This window comes from Alligator mississippiensis, chromosome 5, assembly GCF_030867095.1.
Source record: "Alligator mississippiensis isolate rAllMis1 chromosome 5, rAllMis1, whole genome shotgun sequence".
Classification (NCBI taxonomy): domain Eukaryota; kingdom Metazoa; phylum Chordata; order Crocodylia; family Alligatoridae; genus Alligator; species Alligator mississippiensis.
This window is the reverse complement of record NC_081828.1, coordinates 209,972,986-209,994,448: the sequence shown is the minus strand read 5'-3', so window position 1 is coordinate 209,994,448 and position 21,463 is coordinate 209,972,986. Positions and strand designations below refer to the sequence as shown.

Here is a 21,463-nt window from a genome sequence, read left to right as displayed (position 1 = left end):
CAATGCTTGGAAATCACCCCAAAACAGTGGCCACTGGCTGCTTCTCTTGATAACTACAGCCACCTGATTGCTAACTCCTACAAAGATCACTTCTCTCTTTTCAGAAACCTAGGACAGTGGGGCCATCCTTTTTGAGAGGGGTGCCACTCTGATCCCCTTCCCTTGCCTGAACTTTGCTCTGCTTTTTGTTCCCTGCCCTATCTTTTCCTGTGTCTCTCCTCACATCTGCCTCGTGCCACATGGAGATTGTCCATGTTACTCGTGGCATACATGCCATGGGTTGGCTACCCCTGACCTAGGAAGTTTGCCTAGTAACATGCTCTTCTCTGGAAGAGCGAGTTTTGTCTACTTGAACGTCTAGGAAGTGAAGAGTACATTGGCAGATAGCTTAAACCTTAACTCTGCCCTCCATGATCAATGAATGCAACTGTATGCTTTAATACACATAGTTTTGTTCTGCTTGGGCATATCTACATGAAATGCCACATGTGTAGTAGACTAATTCTACTGCGCATTAGCACACATTTTGCCTGCCATGCTAATGTGCAGTAGAATTAGTCTACTGCGCATTAGCATCACCTAAAATGCACGCACAGTGCTATTGCACAGTAATACCAGTTACTGTGCACTTAATAGTACCTGTTATTGCAGGTACTAAACTAAATGTGCAGTAACTATTGTGCATTAATGCACATGTAGATATGCCCTCCTTTGTACTACCTATACCCACCCTGCAGTCGAACACTCGGCCTTCCCAACAGAAGAACATGGCATTTGCTAAATTGTACAGCCTGTTTGCTCTTATGTGTATAGTGCCATCTACTTTTTGTATTTTTTCCTGCCCATTGTTAATCAACCATCCTTACTTCTGGATGGGGTAGCCCCTTGATGTATCCAGAGAAAGGACCCAGAACTCCTCCTGAGGTCTGATCTTGGACTGGACACAGACTGCGGGTGTCCTTGAGTAAGCCATCTAATTAGCTCTTTTACCTCTCAGAAGCACTGATGGGGCTAGGTAAGCAACCTTGTTCCCCATTCTGGAAAGTGAAGCAAATATTTAAGGGGGTGCAAAGACTCCTAGAGCATTGAGGAGAGCCAGTTACTTTGGGTGCTCTGGTATTAAGCTCTATCAAAGTTTCTCGGCTAACACCAGCTTTCCAGTCCACGTCTCTCTCGATATAATCTGAAAGGCCAATTTTTCCTTTGGACCAGGTCCAGATGTGAAGTGCTTTATTGATACTTATGTAAAGATCTGTTCTAACTGTGCTTGCATCATGGGCAAAGTGAAACCAGCTTTTTTTTTATTTTAAGGAAGCTCTAAATATGCATATATTGTTAAAGCACAGTACTATAGAATTAACTTCAGTGGATTCTTAATTCTGCAATGGAAACTCCCCCCCCAAACGTTTATGTTCTATTTCTGTCTAGAGCAGGGGAAACTCGTACGCTCCAGAAACTTCAGGGTTTTTGTTGTGCAGACTCCATGTGCTGATTTGACTCTGTAGTTCCTTTAATTCTGCAGATGCAGACTCCAGGGCTGGTAGCTTTGCCATGCCCCGACATGATGAAATGAGCAAGACTGGTTGGTTTTGCATCTGCTGTTTAAAAGCCTGTAGGGAAGCAGTGAGTCTGTTTCCATACTGCTGCCTCTGCATCTCCTCTTTTTCCTCAGCTGCCTGCCTCTGCCTGGGGAAACCGAGACTGGGAGGGGGGTACGGATTTAAAGTCCATTTTATTCCCATCCCAGCCATCCTTACAAACAGCGAGGAAACTCCCAGGATAGGAGAAGGGGTGGGGAGGGTGGTGGTGGTGGTAGTAAAGTTCTTGGTGTTTCTAGATAGCTTCAAACTCCTTAAGAACCAATTAGTCAAAGACTGATCTAAGAGGAAGCCAACATGGAAATTTTAAGGGCAGCGGTATAGCAAAAATCTCCAGCATGATTCTTCTGCTCTGTACTGTAGTTGGCCTTTTGCAACCGTCTGGCCTCCCACCTTGTCTGTTTACTACCCAGAAGTAGGTTGACTAGTCTTGTATCTAGACAATTTCATGGTCTAACTTGAGCAGGTCAGGTGGCCTGGTTATTACAATTCAGGATTTTCATCATTACTTATAATTAGTCCTTTTCTCCCCCTCATCAAGTACTCTGACTTGAGGCAGATAGTAGTAGGGAGGTAGTGAATGGCATATAAAGACTAACACTCTTCTTTTTTTTCTTTCCACAGAAAGAAATTCAAGCCATGAGCCAGTGCCATCACCCGAACATTGTATCTTACTACACATCATTTGTGGTGAAAGATGAGCTCTGGCTGGTGATGAAATTACTTAGTGGAGGTGAGTGGTCCTAAGGTCAGATGCCCTGAAGAGTATGGGAAGAAGCTGGTGTAAATAGCCTTCTTTCTCTGCTGTACTGTACCCTTCTCTCCCGTTGTTTCCCCTTGCCCAAAGCTGAAGACTCTGAAATAATGGTTCAAAGAGTTCCCTTTGATTTTTCTCAAAGTTAAAGGGATACAATCAACATGAAAATACCGAGAGTTCAAACAGAAGTGCTGTCCGTTGCCAGTAATACCCAAGATGACAGTAACTGAAAGGTTGGAGTTTAAAAATAAATTGTTTTCTATTTATTTGATAGTGCTTCATCTAGAGAGCAGGCTGGATATGCACCTTTGATTTCCCCTGCATAGTCACTTTTTCTGTGTTTCTCTCCCCTTTTGCTGTGCAAAAGACTTTCTCATACATTTGAGAAGTGGAAAATGTGTGTTTTTAAATCATAAAAACTGACAGGGAAACTTGGTGTTGGGTATAGTTCCAGTTACCAAGTGAAGCTTTTGGAAATGGGTCCAGTTTAAAGGTGACTCTGCCTCCCAGGTCTTCCTGGATGTCAATGCAAAAAGTGGTATTGTTCCCAGCAGTAAGCAAGCCTCAGCCCCTGGAGAAGCTTGACTTTTTCCTAGTCAGTAGTTTCACCTTCTCTTGTCTCTCAACAAGCCTGCTGCTTGTTGGTGATAGGCTGTTGTTAACTGGACAATACATTGATTTGACTTTCTTTATCTGTTGGCCTCCCTACTTAAGACCCCAAATCTCTGTGATCGGTAGAACAGCTCTTGCACAATGCAGGTGTTTGATCCCAGGTGGAAGGAGGCTTGTGGTATGGCCATGCAGTGAGCTTCTGTGCAGATGGATGCTTGATCTGCCTCATCTTTCACCATGCAAAGCTGGGTTCTTTTAGCTGTTTGTCCTCGAGCAATACTGGATGTGCTTCTAATCATCCTCCTATTGGGCTCAGAAAAAGGTAACGTTTCCGCATCCCCGTCGCTCTAATATTAAGCATCTGTGTGTCAAGCAACTATACTTTTGGACTAGGATCTCTGTTAGAATCCATTGCTATTGCCTAGGCTCCTACCCTGCCCATATGCTTTCTTCTTCTTGGGTCTGGAGGGCATTTCTGACTCCAGATGGCGATCTGATGTGATAGAGCAGTGCACTTTTATTAAATCATCATGCTATCAGAGGCCTCTGCTTTACTTTTTCAATAGGGCAATAATTAAATCTGTAACGATATCGCCAGGAGAGCATCCTGCTGCATCATTTGACTATATGGAAAAATCTGGCCAAACTTGCTTTTCCACAGGAGCTTCACAACAGTCACTCTGTGTGTGTCCTTGATAAAAGTTGCTGTAGAAAGTCATCACAGCGCTTTTCAGGAACTGAGTGTTATACAGGGCTAATGTTGCGAATTTAAATGAGTTTAAAAATCTGCTAATTTTTCCTCTCCGTTATTAAGTGAGTGGCTGAGCATCAGCCATGCCGTCTGGGTTTAAATGCCTTATTCTCACCCTCTTCTTTTCAGACTACAGTGTGGATAAGCATCCCGCATTGGTTAACCATTCAGGATTCATACCACATACATAAGAAGCAGGGCCTATGTACCTTGAACACAAACTGACAGTGTAATGTAGAGCACAGACCTTGCTAGACTGAAAGTGTGAGTAGATGCCTCCGGGAATTGGTGAGAAACTAGGGAACTTTTCCTTCTGTCGCTTGCTCAAATCTACCCTTGTCCACTAACTGCAGCTAGCTCATTGGTCGCAAGTTGTGCAGTTGGTTGTGGTTAAGTGCTTACATTGCACAAACCACATTACACTTGATCCCACTAGATTAGGACTTGTGGTAGATTCAGACTAGGAGGTGGGTTTAGAGTCAAAGAACGGTGGTGGAGAAGCTTGCATGTACTTGTGCGTGTATTTTACCCGTACCCTCGATTCTGGAGGAAGATTTAAGAATTGCTCTTAATGCTTGTTGTCCAGCAACAGCTACAAACATTTGAGTGCTGCACCAGCCAGAACTTTGTCTAGCACACTCATTTCTGCTTTCATGCCTCTTTCCCATCTACATTTTACAGACTGAAATGAGAGGATCAGTCTTTGTTGCTTGCTCTGATGTGTCCTGGCTTTACCTTGGTAGCGCGGAGAACAAAAGACTAATGTTTTTGAATGTTCTTTGAGTTGTTACAGCATTATAGAAATCAGTCACCAATGCTGTGCTGTACATCAGATCCCAACATTGTACTTCTCAAGTAGAGGCCTGTTTGTATAAAACCTTTTGTTTGTACCCGGTCTTCTAGGCTAGGGATAGGAGTTACAGATAAACTGGTATAAGTGATTGGAAACTGGTTCAAATCTGTAACACAACAGAAGTTCAGTGCATATCAGCCATTTTGAAAGCATTTTAAACCAGTTTAAGGTAAACCTGGATGGACATAGTATCAGACTTTAACTGATTCAGGTTAAATCAGTTTATTGAACTTCTGTGCCAGATCCCCTCCAGATTCAAGTTAACTCACAGTCCCCCAGCATCCCAGGATACTTTGCACCTCCCCCACAACCCCACCATGCTCCAGGTGGGCAGGCTAGCCTTGGCCCAAACCGTCTGCCCTGTCTTAGCAGGGAGGCATGCTTTAGCACCCCCCAGCTTCTGGCCTGGGCCATGTGCTTCAGGTATGTGGTTGCATTTCCAAAATCAAAAGTGTAAGTCTGTCCATTTGCTTCTCAGTTCAATCGACTCAGTTTAGGCTAACTTGTGAAGATTGAACGGATTCAGCCTGGAGCTTTTTTAACTGTCTGTACTTAGCTTTGTTGTGCAATCACATTGCTGAATGAAAAGGGTGATGTATGTGAGGCCATATGAGAAGATTTTTGTCTGAACTCTGATTTAAGTGCGTCTTAAAGTATATATTACCTTTAATTTGGGCTTGAGCCAAAATCCAGGCAGACTGGAGTGGAAGCGTTGTTATGAAAAATGAGGAACAGCAAGCGATGAGTCCAGGTGGCTTGAATTTAAGGGGTACAGAGACATTTTTTGTGCTCTTCTGAGTGGGCTGTAAATGTTTGGTTTGTCTGGTATTACACAGCAGTAGCAAGGAGGAGGTAGCTTGGAAGGCAAGCTTTTCCTTGGATTTTCTTTGTTCCTCTTCTCTTTCAGAAATTAGATTGAACTTCTGTTTTTCCACACTTTGCAGAGCTACCTCCTGTGGTGGCAAGGGGCTTTCTAACCTTCTGATTGAAGTGCCATTTTCTTTCTGTTTTAACAAACTTTGTCATCCTGCTTTGAATTTGTGGTGGCAAACAAGTTCTCTCTAAAATATCATCTGCCTCAAATGACTTTTCTTTTGGAAGGCGCCTTGGTTCCTCGATCCCAAAGGTAATAACTTATTAATTTTCCTGTTTGTCCTTAGTCTTGCAGGAGAAAATAATGTAGACAAGACTTAAATTTTGCAGCAGGCTAAAGCCTTGGGGCAGTTTCATAAATTAAAGAAACAATGAAAGGGCAAAACCTAATTGTCCTCCCCTTTGGCTGGTCATCCACCGTAACATTCATTAATCGTGTGTATGTTCAAGTTGAAAATACATCTCAAAATGTGCCCAGTATGTATGTTATATAGCTTATGACCAGTGCAGTCATATTTTCAGTTGGATATAAAAATAGCAGGGCAGTCTTCCTTTCTGGGCAAAAATTCAGGTATTCATTTCTTCCTTTTCTATCAACATCAATCTTTACTCACCTGTTTTTTTCCAGGCTAAAACTAGCTTAATTTTAGTCTTCAGTGTCTTAGTGACATCACTAAACAATCAATCCACAAAAAATAAGTACAAGCATTCACTGTGACTTATTTTTCAGATTACGTCGGTGCACTTTAATCACTCCATCCGGGGCACCAGCGGCAGTATACATGCAAGACTCCATCAATATAAAATAGGTTATTTCCTTTAGGAATATTTCAAAATTAAACCTGTTACTTTGTAACATTACTTTCTGTTATTCGTTGCCAACCGACTGCGCTAGGGATGTAATCTCCTTTGGGCAATTTTGGCTTCTAAAAGTAGGTGCCTAGAGTTGCTCCCCTGAGAAAATGGGCCTGGCTTTGTGAGCAGTTGTTTGTTAATTAACTAAGCCATGCAGTTTAATGTCTGCCAGTAACTGTTGCTTCCATTGATTTTTGGGCTGATGTTGTTGTACTGGTAACGTTTCATATTTTTTCAGGAACCCAAGTGCAGCACTTCAGACTTGACATCTTGGCCCAGTTAGGGCCCTCTGTTTGTAGAAGAGGGCAGGCTTGCTCAGCCCTTGTCGTGAGGTCTAGTCATGCCTTTCTAAGGTAACTGCTTGCATCTGAAAAAGTCTGCTTGAGGTTAGTAGCCCCTCGATAGTGCAGCTTGGGCAAGCCAGTTGCCATTGCCAGTGGACAGTGCAATGCAGATAGCATCATCTAGCAAACTGTGACTCCCAGCTCACATGCCCAGACTCCTATTTATACACTGTTGTGGGTGCCTTCGCACAAGGAAAAGCAAGGCTTGAATTTGCAGCCCTGGCATAGTCAAGAGGCTTGATTTTTTTTTTTTTTTTTTCTTTCTCTTTTTTTCTCTGCCACCATGCAACCCTTGTACGTGGTCTGACCGTATAAAGCACGTGGCTTGCTTCTTTATTTGTAATTGGGGTGAGCAGCCACTGCCCCTGCCTGCGTGCCTTCTCAGACTGCAACCTGCTAGCTCCTCCAGTGTACTCCTGGCTCTAGCAGAGTTCACGTCTTGACCCTGCAATGCAAAGCCAGGGCTAAGTCTGCAAAACGCTTGCTTGTTGAAAACCTGTCTTTATGGCAGAGAGTAGGTTTTACCATCCCAGCCTGCAGCCTGGGAAGCCTCCATGCTTTTTCAAATGGTGCAAGCCTTTCAGAGGTTGAAGACCTGCCAGCTGATCATGCACTCAATGCCTCTCTGTCTCCTTCGAGGCACATAATTGAATCTGTGTAGGAGATCAGCATTTTGAAACAGTTATTCATATGCGATTTTCTTTTTTCCAGAAGTTCCTACCTAATCAACTTCTTGCCTTGTCCTTTTTCCTTAATTATCCTCTGAAGTCCTTGGCCAGCAGTTCAGGAAAAAGGAGCAAAATGGAAGGGGTAGAAAGAATCCTTGGGCGCTGTTACACATGCTTTGGGGGTGGGAGGGCGGCACTTTAATTAGATTGGCTCCAAGAGCCGTTCTGAAGCGCTGCTATGTCTTGTGTATCACATCTCTGAGCTTTGCAAATGGCGGTGCGGGCACTTGAACTAAAGCTCATTCAAACTTTCAGTGCCTCTGCGCTCCTGTGTAGGTGCCTCTTAAGTCTCCAACAAGGGGCGGGATCTTGTTCTCTTTCCTTGTTAGTCACTGATCTAATCACTCCTAAGGCTTCCCTAATGCCAAGCAGCGAATTAAGGTCACAGCTTGGGCAAAGATTCTTGGCCTATGTTTAACTTTTTGAATTCTTCTGTTATCAGAAATAGGATCCAAGAGAGCACAAGGTTAGTCGGTCTCCAGGGTAAAGATCTGTTAAACAATAATAGGTGTGGGCCTACAGATGCATTATAGCAATTGCACTGTAATAAGTTGGAGTTCCCCATAACGATGGGATGAGGTGTCTGATAGGATCTCTGTGGTTGTAAGAGTGTGAGGAATGTTTGTATGCTGGGAACTACATTTAAAAAAATGTAAATATAAAAGGTCGAGATAAATGGATTAACCAGTTCACTTAGTGTAGGCATTTGGGGGAAAAGGAAGTTAGAAGTCAAAGTAGGATTTATCTGAAAACCCTGATGCTATATACTCCACTGTTTGTGACCTTCTCCACTGTATCATTTCCCCCTTCTACTAGCCTTAATTTTGCTTTGTTTTACACCTTTCCAAAGATGTCCCTTCCCCTCCGGGATATGCAACAAGAGAAGGAAGCATCCAGCATGAATTCTGCTATGACCGTTTTGGCTCTGATGTGGCTTAACTTACATTCATTCCCAATGTATTTCAAACTCATGAAGCACAGCATTTATTCAGGAGTGTGTGGTTTGGGGGTTTTTTTTTTGTTTTCTTTTTTTTTCCATGCTGTGCATAATGCCTTCCTTATCTGGAAGCTTGCTTGGTGTCTTTGTTTATCCCTATCCTGCTGGATTAGGGCTTTGCGTATTATAAATCGGAGAAATGTGGCAGCTTCTCATCTGGTCAGAGGCTAACAAAACAGGGATGTATGTCTTGGGGGTGGTTGTGAGACTGTTGTACTCTGTTGCTGAGATGTGAACGGTTAAGGATCCTCCAGGTTGGAAACTGTGAGGGCCTGATGCAGCAGAATACTCCATTGCAGCAGGCTCTGAAGATCCTAAGCCAACACATAGAATAGCTTTTATTCAGGCCTTTCTGATCCTGCAAAAATCAGAGTGCTGTCCACATAATATAACAGCAGCTTTCCTGGCTCTCTTGTGCCAAACCTCTGCCTGACTGATAGTTGATTTATTGACTGCAGGCTGTTCACGCTAATGTGGTGACCTGGGGAGGATTTTTTTTCATGTTAACTTGGGATAATTCAGAGGGAGTCTTTCTCTTGAGTCTAATGTCCCAGGCATGTGTAATGCTCTCAGACATTCCCATTCAGTAGTGTAGGGTGTAGCGTGAAGTGTGTAACTGAGCTGGTTGCTGTGAGCACCATGTTCTAGCTTTTTGTATTTCTCTTTACCTCTCCCCTTCAATCTCTTCAGGTTCCTACACAGTGCCCATTATATTTGGGCACATTCCCTTAATGCGTTAAACCAGGGGTGGCCAACCTTTTAAGCAGGCCCGTCACAAATTAGCCTGCCTTGAGTGCCACTCGGATCCCTTTCCCCTGCCTGATTTGCTGCTCTGCTTTCTGCTTCCTGCCCAACCTGCTGCTGTGCAGCCTATGCCTTCCTTGGCCTGCTGTGTGACACATGCACAGGCTGCCCACGCCACTTGGGACATGTACAACAAGCTGGCCACTTCTGCATTAAACCATGTGACCAATTTACTATCACTTGGTTCTTCTTTCTCTCTCTTAAAGGAGAAATATTGCATGCAAATTTCCTGTGTAACATACTGCATGTAGGGGAGATCTGAATATAAGGCATATTTGAGCAGGGAGTTTTGACCCTTGTGGTTGCAAAACTCTCCATAACAAGAGGTGGCTAGACTTAACTTGTCTAGGCTTAGACCAAAATCTTGACGTGGCCTAGAGCCTCAGGACCTGCAGCTTTTGAGTATGTGTCGTAGAGTCAGTGGTCTGTACAGAACACCCCAGTTTCAGGAACTGCATTTAAATTGCCTGAAAGGTGCTAGCAGGTTACAAGCCATGGATTTGCCGTCCCTACTATAGAACGTGTGATACGGGTAAAGATTGCTTTTATACCTCGTGGGGTCTGGTGCTCTGTCTCCAGCTTTTAGATAGGTGGCACAGTGTGCATCCTCTAAACCTGCAGCTTTAACTACTACATACTCCCATTTGGAAGGAGCATAGTGGAAAGAGTGAATCCACTAGTGACTCGTTGCCTTGCGTTGTCTGTACAGCTACGGAATACCACTCCTGATCACATATCCATCCTTTTGCTTTGGGGGCAATCCTGGTAGACCTGTGGCAGGAAAGATATGCAGCAGCGCAGGCTCGTGGCACAATGACAAACCCTTGTGGATTTAGTGGTTTGGTATGTGCTCAAGTTTGATTTGCAGCCTAAATATGTGGCATGGTTAAAGCATATTAAAGTCTCATGATTGGAGTGCTTGCTGTGGGGCAGGACCCTCTTTCTGGTACTTTAGTAACGTGTCTAGGGCAGTAGTTCTCGGCCTTTTTAGACTCGAGGCATCTTGCACCTCTCAAAATCCCTCAAAGGTGGCTCCTAACTCACCTATTGCTTGACTGTCGAAACTCGTATTTATTCGAATACAAGGTGATTTCCATTCCCCACCCGATTAACAGAAGAATTGCTGTATTTATTTTGCTGCAGTAAAAAACCAAAAAACAAGACAAACAAAAAACAACCAAACCAGCAATAGCGACCTGCCCCCCCAACCCCCTCCAAACCCAAACAAGTGAACCCTAAACTTGATGCGCCCCTCAGAAAATGCCAGCTCTTATTGAGGGAATGGCATCTTGAGTCCAAAAAGGTTGAGGCAGACTGAGTCAAATGTGTTTTATTCATAACCTTCACTAGCACTGTAGTCTTCGAAGAAACACTCATTGTAGAAGGTGGAACCAAAGAAACCTGTATCCTGTGATTGCGTCTCATGCCCACCTCAACGGCGCTATCTGCAGAAGAGTAGGAGCCCTGAGCAACTATTAGAGTTGCTCCTTTAACTCATGAAACTGCATGATTTACAATGCTGACCGCTGTTGATTTGAATTTGTATTGATGTGTCACAGCGGCAGGGCTATCACATGTGCGTGTCCTATATTTAGATATTGGTTCCTCCTTCTTTGAAGAGATGTTCAGTGTAGACTACAGTCCTAGCAAAGGTTATGTATAAAAGCTACTTGACTCAGTCTGCCTAGATCAGTGGTTCTCAACCTTTTTGGACTTCAGGCACCCCTCAAAATGCCAGTCTTCATGTTCACTTCTTTTTGTAGTAAAAAAAAAAATAAAAAAAAATGAAACAGTTGTTCTGTTGCAAAGAACTCAGAAAAACTACAGCCGGTTAGTGTTTTCTATGCTATGGATTTCTGTTTGAAATCCCTGGGTTTATTGTGTGAATCGTGTTTGCACACTGAACGGTGCTAACATTGTGTGGCACTCCACAGCACTCTTGAAAGGCTCTTAAGGCACCTAGGGTGCTGCAGCATCCTGGTTGGAAATCATTGGCCTAGATGTAAGTCATGGAAAGCTCTTTCCTCAAGCTTGTGCATTCAGCTGTGCAGATGCTACTTTGGGTGAGGTGTAAATACCTGCGGGGAGATTCTGGAATGAGAGACAGCCTTGCAGTGTTATGCAGGTAGGGCAGGCTAAATTGCAAGTTCTCCAGTAGTTGTCTGCATGACATGTTCTCATGTGTGAGTGTATCTCATATTCCCATAGGCCTATTTTCAAACCAGCCCAACAGGGAAATGCCTTTCTCGCTCCAGAAGGAAGCTCAGTTCTTGTTCTCCAACCTGTGATTCTGTGCATTTCATGTCTACCTCAATGGCTTGTTTGTAGGGGAATAGGAGCTTGTGTCCAGGAGTAGCTTGGGCACTAAGCTTTCTTATTCTTCCTCATTGGAGATCCCAGGATGCCGCTATTGGTTCCAGACTTATAAACCCCACGTTTCTAGGGGGAGAATCCTCCTAGATCACTGCTTCCTCCATCTTACAGTGTGGATGCTGGATGGTTCTTTCAGCTAGAGCAAGAAGGTTGGTGTTCCCCTTTCCAGCAGAAAGGACCCTGCCAACTGTGCCTTAAATACTTACCCAAAGTTCCTGCTTAGGCTTGTCTCTAACTTTCATTGGGGGCAACACGTGAACTTTATTGGTGTATTTTCTAAAGCCCCGTGCATCACATGCAGAAATGTTGGTATGCTTTTAAGTCCATATGGAATCGATTCTTAGTATAGGACCATGCTGCTCACTCTCTACCATTTTTTTGTATTGATGACTGAGGGCTCCAACAGCATAGTGTTGTTGGTAAAAGGGTTGTCTAGTCAAATCTCAGGCTGTATAAAACTATGCTTTGAGACCTCTCGGGTGATAAGGGCCTGTTCCACCAGAACCCCGGCTACTTTCACAGCATCCCTTCGTAATGTTCCTAAGTGACATCTCTAGGGCAAAGCCCTGAGGCTCCATCCACCCTTTTGCAGTGCATTTTATTGTTGCAGAAGGCTCTAGGGAAGATGCTGCCATTAGCAGAGCAGTTCTCCAATTGCTGTTTTCCTCAAGGGACTCAAACCTCTCTCCAGGCATATGGGCACTACGGCTGCGTGAAGCTTTGGGTGCTGATTTGATTCAGAGGAGATTTAGCCAGATTTAGTGGCTGAATCTCCAAATCCTAGTTCACTCAGGACACTAATAAAAAGATGCATGCCAGTAAGGGGGGGGGGGAGAAGAAACCATGGAGGGACCCCTGCCAGGTCCCATCCCCTGACTCTTGCCCCCCATGGCTTCTCCGCCCAGCCCCGGCTCCTGGTTCTTTAAAAAAAAAACCAAACAAAAAACCCAAAGCCCTGCACTCACCAGCTGCAGCAGTGGGCATGGGGGCTTCTGGGGGCTCGTGACAGAGCCCCCCATGCAATGTGGGGCAATGGGGATCATCCTCTCCCTGGCAGCAGCTGGTGTGTGTGGGACTTTTTTTTTTTTTTTAAAGAGCCAGGAGGCTGGGGCCGGGCAGGGCAGCCATTGATGGGGCTGGGAGAGTGTGTGGGGTCTGGGGCCTGTTTGATTCAGAGATTCGTCTGATTTCGGTGGTGGCCGAATTGATTCGGGACAGTGATTCGAATCACCAAGTAGAATCACTGTCCCCCAAATCGGCTGAATCCGAAGCGAGTCCTAGCCGCTTCGCACAGGCCTACTGGGCACTGTTTTGAAGTCATCCACCGGTGTGGATGTATATGAGGGTAGCCATGGAAAGCAGAAAACAAAGTTACTTGCCAGTGACTCTGGTTCCTTCCATATACTAATTTGAGTCCCACTCTCCCCTTGCTCCTTGGAGTCAACTTAGCATGGGGCTCTGCAGCTGAGAGGAAACCAAGGAGCCCGTTATCCCCTTGCTGTGGGGCTGCAAGGAGAGACAAGGTTAGGGTGTACTGTGGCACTGCTGGGGCAGAGAAGTCTTCATTCTCGGGCATGAGACGCACCCACAAGTGAGAACGGGCCTGCGGACAACATGTTTTGAAGAACTCCAGTTCCCCTTATACCACGAACTCGTTACAGGCAGAAATGAAGCCACGTGCTTCCTTCTCTTCCCTCCTACAGCACAGTAAGGAGGGAAGTTAATACTTTTTCCTTTGGTCATGCAGCTGGAGAGAGGTCAAGCCAGCTAGCTGGTTGTAGGACTGACTTAGGGTGTGTGGCCCCTAAAACTTGTTTGCTTTGCTTGTGCTGCGTTTGGCTTACGGTGGTTAGGAGTGGGGAACTATCTGCTGAGGGGAAATCTGTATCCCACAAAGGTTCCCTTAGAGACTCCTGCTATCATTCGGGAGTATTGCGAACTATTGCATTAGCAGCTTTCAGAGCTGATTACGGAGTATGCAAGTTTGATCACAAAATCACTCAACTTTCAATTATAGCACAGTTTCCACTATGGGATTGTACTTTGCTAAATAGATCTAATATAATTACTGATGGACTGTAATTGGCATTGATGATAGCAAGGACCTTGAAATCAAGAGCAATAACAAGGAATAATGAACAGGTTTTTTTAAATTACAGTGCATGGTATCTTGCATGCGACTTCATCCTGCTTTGTTTGCATTTGATGCGCTTTAAACACCCCTTTGTAACTGTAGGCTTTTTCATAATAAGTGTCACATAAAATTCTTTTGAACAGCATGTTGTCTCCTTTTTGCCTTGCATTGCTGGAGTCTTTAACTTGTATCCCTCCGGGGCTCTCCATCCAACCTTCTTAACAATATTGCACCAAAAAGATAAGTAACTTTGAATTCAAGTTTAGACTCTGTTGCTAGCCCGGCTTGTTCTCTTTTGACTTTGTAGAGCCTTTCATGCTGCCTTGAGCACATGGAAGAGCCTTTCATTTGACATTTACCCATCTTGCCCCTTTCTTCCAAAGAGCTTCTAAAACAGACCAGCGCTGTGAACCATCAGCGTTAATTATAAATTGGTCATAGGTTTTAAGGCCAGAAAAAACATGGTGAGATTATCTAGTTCCACCTTATGGATAGCACAGCCCACAGTTTTCACTAAATTGTGTTTTGGTTGAACTAGAGTGTGTGCATCTTAGAAAACATCCATCCTTGGTTTTAAAAGGAGGTTTGCCAGTGATGGAAAATCTTCCATAATCCTGAGTAAGTTGTTTTAGTTCTTAATTTCCCTTTATTCTTGAATACTTGTCCCTTGTGTTAATTTGAATTTGTCTAGTTTTAACTTCTAGCCGTTGGATCTTGCTATAGCTTTGTCTGATGGTTATTAACCAGCACAACAAAACTCTGATGCCTAAAGCCTAGCAGTTGCCCTTTAGCCCCTCTCTAACTATGACCAGATACGACTTGGTATACTTCACTATCCTCACTTGCACCTCTAGACTGAGAGTCCTTTGGTACAGGGATGCACTGGCATGCAAAGAAACTGTCAGACTATGTTTAATTAAATTAGCGCACCCAATCTATAGAGCAGATTCTCCATCCCACAAAAGGCTAATTTGGAGTAAATAAACTGGGCGCATTCAATTATTTCAGATAGTTTAAAAACATGGAGCCCACTTAGCAGGAGAATGCTCCACTGGGGAGGCTGTTTGGGGTAAGGGCAAAAATGCTTTGTAACGTACAACACGCAGCATTTGTCAGTGAAGACCTCGGCCAAGAAAAAGCGTCATACTTGGCTCTGGTTGCTCAGGAATGGCTTTGCTCTGAACTTACCAGGTTGGTGCCAAAATATGATCTAACCTCTAATGGAAAACATTTGTCCAACTAATGAAATCCCTTTGACCGTTAGTTTAAAAATTTTTAGATTTCCCTCTGTTTTGGAATCCTTTTATTTCTTGTTGCTGCAGTCCAGCTCATGGGGTTGGAATGAGCCCCAGTGGTTGCCTAGCCCAGTTCTCTGCACAGATGCTGGGTTTGGTTTTTCTAAGCTACCCCGAGCAGAATAGCATTCGTCTCGAACTTGCTTAACCACCATGTCAGAAGAAAGATTTCCCACTTCAAGTGGAACCGCCTGTGGGGATGCAGCTCCATTTCATTCTCCTTACCCCGCAGTGTTGTCTCATGTAGTTGCAACCCAGAGTGCAGACTTGGAGCATAAGTAGCAATTTTGTTGGTGGATGAAGTAGAATAAATATGACTTTTGCTCTGCTGTGGTGACAGTAGTACAAACATGTTTCTCTCGGCAGATTAGATGGGGATGACTCACTTTGCTCAGTAAGGAGGTGGGTTTTTAGTCGCTTATCTGCTGTCAGCTGTCTTCAGCTTGCAGGGAGAGGCTTTTCGCTGTCTTTAACCTTTGTTTGTTCTTTGCTTAGATCTCTTGCAAGATCCTGCATTGCTCTGAACCAGTGATGCTCAACCTTTCTGCCCTGAGGGCCAGAGTGCCAAAGCTGGGTTGCTTTAAGGGCTGGATCCAGCTGGTAGGTCTAGCAGCAGCCTGCAGTGAGGGCCTGATCTGGCTGCACAGAGCTTGGAAATTTGGCAGTGGGGGAGCAATGGTAGTGTTACTTGCCACCATTCCCCCCACCAAATTTCCTGACCTGTGGGGGGCCTCATGGGCTGGATGCCGTGGCTCCATAAGCTTGATTTAGTCTGTGGGCTGGGGGTTGAGCATATTTGCTCTAAATGGCCAGTCTGAGAGTGGTGTCCAAAAATATATACTAGTGCATGTAAAACAGGAGGCTGCATTGGTACCCAATAGGGCTGTGCAAAGCTTCAGTAGCTGATTCAATTTGGAGGAAATTCAGCCTGATCTGGGGACCAAATCTCCTAATCGAATTGGGAGACTAAGTAAAAGCACTGAATATATTCAAAGCATCCAAATCGATTCGGCTGATTCAGAGATTCGGCCGTAGACTAAACAGGCAGCTGACAGCTGCCTCCAGCTGATAAATCTGTTGGGGCTGGGGGGAGGGAAGGGACATGGGGAGGGAGAGATTGGGGCTGGGACAAGCTGCCCAGCTGGGGTGGAGGGCGTGTTACTTGGGGAGGCGGGTGGGGGGTGCAGGGTGCGGCAGTGCTGGGAGTGGGGGCTCTGCCCTGCTGCTGGTTGTCCAGATTAGGGGCAGGATGCAGGCATGACTCGCTCCAGGTGGAAGGGGGCAAATGGCAACAGGGCATAGTCCCTTCTCCCAGTGCTGCCATGCCCGCATCCTGTGCCCCTTGTGCGAGCTGGCAAGCGGTGGCAGGGCAGAGCCCCCACTCCCAGTGCTGCCACTCCCACATCCTCTACCCCCTGTGCCAGCTGGCAATCGGTGATAGGGCAGAGCCCCCGCTCCCAGTGCTGATGCAGGTGCAGCAGCACTGGGAGTGGGGGCTATGTCCTGCTGCTGCCTGGAGCGAACCCTGCCTGCATTGCACCCCCCACCCTGTGCCAGCTGGGCAAGCGGCAGCAAGGCAGAGCCCCTGCTGCTTCACGTGCTGGGGCAGAGGCAGGCACAGCCGCGGGAGAAGCCCCCATGGCTGCCCTGCCTGGCCCAGCCTCCTGCTACTTGTGGCAGAGCCCCACAAGGCAGTGGGGTCCCCCTGCCTAGCACCCGCATGGCAGCTGTAGCATTGCATGGGTGCAGCACGGCTTGGCAGGGCATCACACGCTGTCTGGGAGCTGGGGTGGCTCCAGCAGTCAGCCAGCCCCTGGCAGTGCTCAGCCCCAGCCACCCCAGCTCTCAGGCAGCATGCAGCACCCTGCCAAGCAATGCTGTACCTCTGTCATGGGGCAGCTGATGCGCAGGTGCTGGGGGGGGTGATCCCTGCTGCCCCTCACTGCCCGGTGCTGTGCATGGGGGCTCTGCCAGGAGTGTCCAGAGGCCCCAATTGCCGCTTCTGCAGCGGGTGAGTTAAAAACAAAACAAAACCCCCCCAACCAAACAAACCCGTAAAGTGCTGGGACTAGGCTGGGGCTGGGCAGGGCAGCCATGGGTGCTTCTCCGGCGGGCCTCCCCCGCCCTGCCCGGCGAGAGGCAGGCACAGGCAGAGGAGCCACGGGAGAACCTGTAGCTGCCTGGCTGTGCCTGCCTCTCCCCGGCCGATCCGAACCACCGAATCTCTTCGAATCGGTGCCGAATCTTCCAAAGCTGATTCAGCCAAATCAGTTCAGGACAGTGATCCGAATCGAATACTTCCCTATTTGCGCAGGCCTAGTACCCAGTGCGCACTATGAGCCTGTGTTGGCTGCACGGAAAACTTCAGGTTATTCTGAATTTATACTTACCTCAACTTCTTTGATGGTCAAAAATACACTTTTTTTTTTTTTAAACTCTGTGTTCTGGCCTCTCCCATGATTTCCTTTTGCTGAGCTGGGAAATCCTTTTGGAAAGTCTTTGGACAGAGGTGGGAGTGGCCTGAGGGTGAAGCTAACCAGAGGACAAGGTACAGCAGAAACCAGATCTTTAATCTGCAACAAATTGCTGAATTAAGAACGAGCCACTCAGCTGTTTGCTGAGGTTTTTGTTTCAAAGGGGACTACTTCTGTGCTCAGGTGGAGCTTGTTAAGGATCCTCAGCAGCTGTTGGTTGCAGCTGCATATAAGCCCAGCTAGTTTGCTAACCCACATCTTTTCTGGGTTGCAAGGGACCTAACTCTGCAGGCTATCTAGGTTCTACTGTATTTTTATTGTTTTTTTCCAGTTAGCTCTTACACTGCTGTCCACAGAACCATTTGAGGAGGGAGACATAATTGGTGACTGGCCAGCATTAGCGACTTGCTGTTCCCTAAAATGGGGCTTGCTCCGTATGTGAACACATGGGGTACTTCCTTCCAGATGAATGCTTCCTAAAGTCGCCTGTTTTCTGTCTAGTGCACTGGCTCTCAACCTTAGGCCTAAGGCACCCCTAAAGTGACTTAAGGCACCCCTCAGAAAATGCTGTGGCTTAGTTTTTTACTGTTTTTGTAGTATAACAAAAAAAAATAGAGCAATTTGCAGGCTCTGAGCATAGGCGCTGGGAGAAAATATTATTTCGGGGGCTGGAGGAGTGTGCGGTGGGGGCGCTGGGTGCGGCACTGTGGTGGCAGGGTGAATTGGTGGCACTGGAGTAGTGGAGCTGAGCATGTGTGTGGCGCTGGCTTGGCTACACACAGAGTGGCTCTGGGTGCTGTGGGACACCAGTGCCATGGTGCTGCTGCTGTTTGTCACCTGCCGTGAAATTAGTTTGGGGGGGAGCTAAGCCCTGTTTGCCCTGGGCTTCTGTTTGCTCCGGGCAGTATCGGGTCAGTGTTTTAACACTATGGATTCTTACTGAAATCTCTGGGTTTATCTTGTCCATCATGGTTGCACACCTCACAGCTCTAAATATTGTGTGGCACCTTGTGACACCCTTGAAATGACCTCAAGGCATGCTGGCTGAGCATTTCTTGTCTAGTGCAGTGGTGCTCAGCCTCTTTTTGTTCAGCGAACTGGATGGGCAATGCTTGTTCCCCTTGCGGACTAGATCCAGCCAGTGGACCCAATCTGGTGCCCATGGTAGGCTCAGCAGGGTGCCATTTAGTTGCGCAGAGGGGAAACAGGGCAGCCCAGCCCTGATCCAGCCACGGCGGGGTAGGGGGCTTGGCCTGGCTCCGGCCTGGCAGGAGGGGGGCCATGATCCAGCCCCAGTGGGAGGAAGTGAATGTGGCCCAGCTCCAACCTCTCTGGGTAGGAGGAAAGGGTAGAGGGGATGGCCCAGCCCTGAACCAGCTGCACAGTAGGGAGGATGTGTGGGCCAGCCCCACGGGGGGTGGAAGAAGAAGGGTGCATGGGTGGGCTGCACAGGGACAGGGGGTATGGCTTAGCTCCAGTTGGCTGTGGGGGAAGGGGGTTATGGGCTGTCTCTGACCTGCTGTGTTGGGGCTTGGGACTGGCAGTGGGGAGGGGTGTCGGTGTTAACTGCAGGCTGCATTTGGCCCAGGGACCAGAAGATGAGCACCCTGGTCTAGTGCATCGGTTGAAAGCACTTGGAGGCTCTGCACAAGGTCTCGTTATGCTATGTGATGTATAGTGGTGTACAAAAGAGGTAGACTGCCCTAAAAATCTTGGACACCAGAGTTAAGAGGACTGGGAGGAAAAGTGTTTAGGGGAAATATGAATGCCCCAATTCAACCCTTGTTTCAGGCATCCGTTATGCTTGCTCTTTTCCTGGTACCTGCGTCTTGTATGCTTTCCACTGCTAAATGATAGAAACCACCTTGGCTTAAACCATGGATCCACATAAGTGCTTTCAGTGAAACTTTAATTTCATGCAAACACGCATGAAATTCCCCAGTGGTGTTACCCAAATATTGCACCATACTTGTTAATGGACAAGGCCCTGAGAAGAAAACAAATCTGCATTGTCGTTTATGCTTAGAAAGAACAAGACATAGCGAAAAATAAATTAACTTCTGTTACCATTTAATGACCCTGGGTGCTAACAACAATAGATGGGCAATTTGGGGGCAGGTGGGCGGGGGGGGGGACGGGACAAACAAAAACCCAGGTAGTCTTTTGTTTTCCATTTGCCTGCAGGTATTAACAGGCACATGCTTGAAACTCCATTACTAATCACAGTTCATGCAACTAAGTCTGAGGTTTTATTTAAGACATGCCTGTTTTAAACCCTAAACAAGTTCAGGACTTTTTACTGGTCTTTAACAAGTCAGCACATGTTCAGTTTTTGGGTGATTTGTAATCATGCATTAGGCAAAATGAACTCTTGACTGTTCAAAACGAGCTGATTTGGTATTAAAATGTTCTTTGTCTATAAGCTTACTACTCAAGAAGATGAAGTGGCTTGGGACTAGAATTTGACATGTTTTGCAATTACACCTGGTTTTCTGTTTCTTTCCAAAACTTTATAATCATTGCTGACATTTGATTTCTTACACCTGTATCACTAAAAGACCCAACAGTTGCATTGTATTGCAGGGTTAAAGAACACAAAGCCAGTGCTGGAAGCAATCGGCTTCCCAAATTACTAGCTAAACACAACCTAGTCCAAGAGAATAGACTTGCAGGTCGTATTTGCTGCAGCCAGTGGTTAAAATTCAAGTTCTCCGAGTGTTCTTCCTCCTAGTCCCTAGCTGCAGATATAGAGACTGTTTGCAGAAGCCTGTCAGCTGTTCAGGATGTTGCATGATGTTGTATCTCTATACCAAGTCCACATTTGTTCCTGGGCACAATTCGGAGAGCAGACTTGATCTCCAGAGCATTGTCTCTCATCCAAGATGATGTAATTCGCACCCCTGTTGGGAGCAGGCCTGCTCTGGACACATCTGGAGAAGGATTTGAGCTCAATTCCAATTTTGTAAATGGCAAGGAAGTAATTTATTACTGAAAAGTTAACTCCCTTTTTGTTTTTATCCCTTCCCTTTCTCCCCTTATAAAGGAATGTTGGTCGTTAACTATTATAACATTTAATATTCCTATCTACCATGCCTTTAGCAACTGAAAAATAAATGAGGTTCTGTCGAGTTGTCAGCATCTGCATTTCCATTTCTTCTCCTTTCCTTTCTCTTAAATGAATTCCATGCTGGGACATCTGCCTTCTTAACACTGGTGTTTTTTAGTATTCATACGAACCAACGACAGACTATTCCTGTCCATTTATCTGCCTTGGGTTGGGTTTTTTAAGTCAAGTTAGTGGTTGAGGATCTGTAGGACACTCCTCACCACCTCAGGTAAAAATGAGGGCTTTCAAGTTACGCTGAAATGTTTTGGGTAATTCCGGTGCTTTCCCTTCCGAGTGGAGAGGTAAAGATTTTTATTGTCTGTGGGTTTGGAAACACTTGCTGATCCCCTCACCCCAAGCTGCTTTCATTTCAGCACAAGGAGACCATATATTAGCACTTAATTGTGTAGAATAATCCCGTCTAGTGTTAAGCTAAAGAACTCTGTCAACTTTTTGTCTTCTTTCTAGGGTCTGTCCTGGATATTATAAAGCACATTGTGGCAAAAGGAGAGCACAAGAATGGAGTCCTGGATGAACCTTGTATTGCTACGATCCTTAGGGAGGTGCTGGAGGGGCTGGAATACCTGCATAAGAACGGACAAATCCATAGGTACCTTTTTCCTTTCCATTTATGCAAGTCCTTTCTATTACTGTGGAAGTGTCCACATCTGGAGTTACGTGGCAAGGGTGTTTGACGTGCAATTTAACTGGTTGTAAAAATGTATAAAGGGCTTGGCAGAAAGTAGGGAGATGGAAAAAAATCCAGTGTGCCAAGGCAAAAGGGTATTGTTGAAATAGCATTTCCATAGTCTAGTCTGAGGGACAAGGAGAAATGGTGTGGAACATTTGAGTATGAAAACCTCTTAAGTTGGAAATGAATACTTGAGTTAAGAAATGCATTAAGGTTGG

General features: G+C 45.9%; 1 protein-coding gene across 2 annotated transcripts in view; it reads left to right on the top strand.

Annotated features, from left to right (window-relative positions):
- Positions 1–21,463, top strand: part of OXSR1 (oxidative stress responsive kinase 1) — a 123,703-nt gene that overhangs the window by 36,887 nt on the left and 65,353 nt on the right. For both annotated transcript variants that reach the window (XM_014609069.3, XM_059729223.1), the window contains 2 exons: positions 2,223–2,331; positions 21,023–21,164. In XM_014609069.3, the coding sequence (XP_014464555.1) occupies positions 2,223–2,331; positions 21,023–21,164 (251 nt within the window). The remainder of the gene's footprint in view (positions 1–2,222; positions 2,332–21,022; positions 21,165–21,463) is intronic.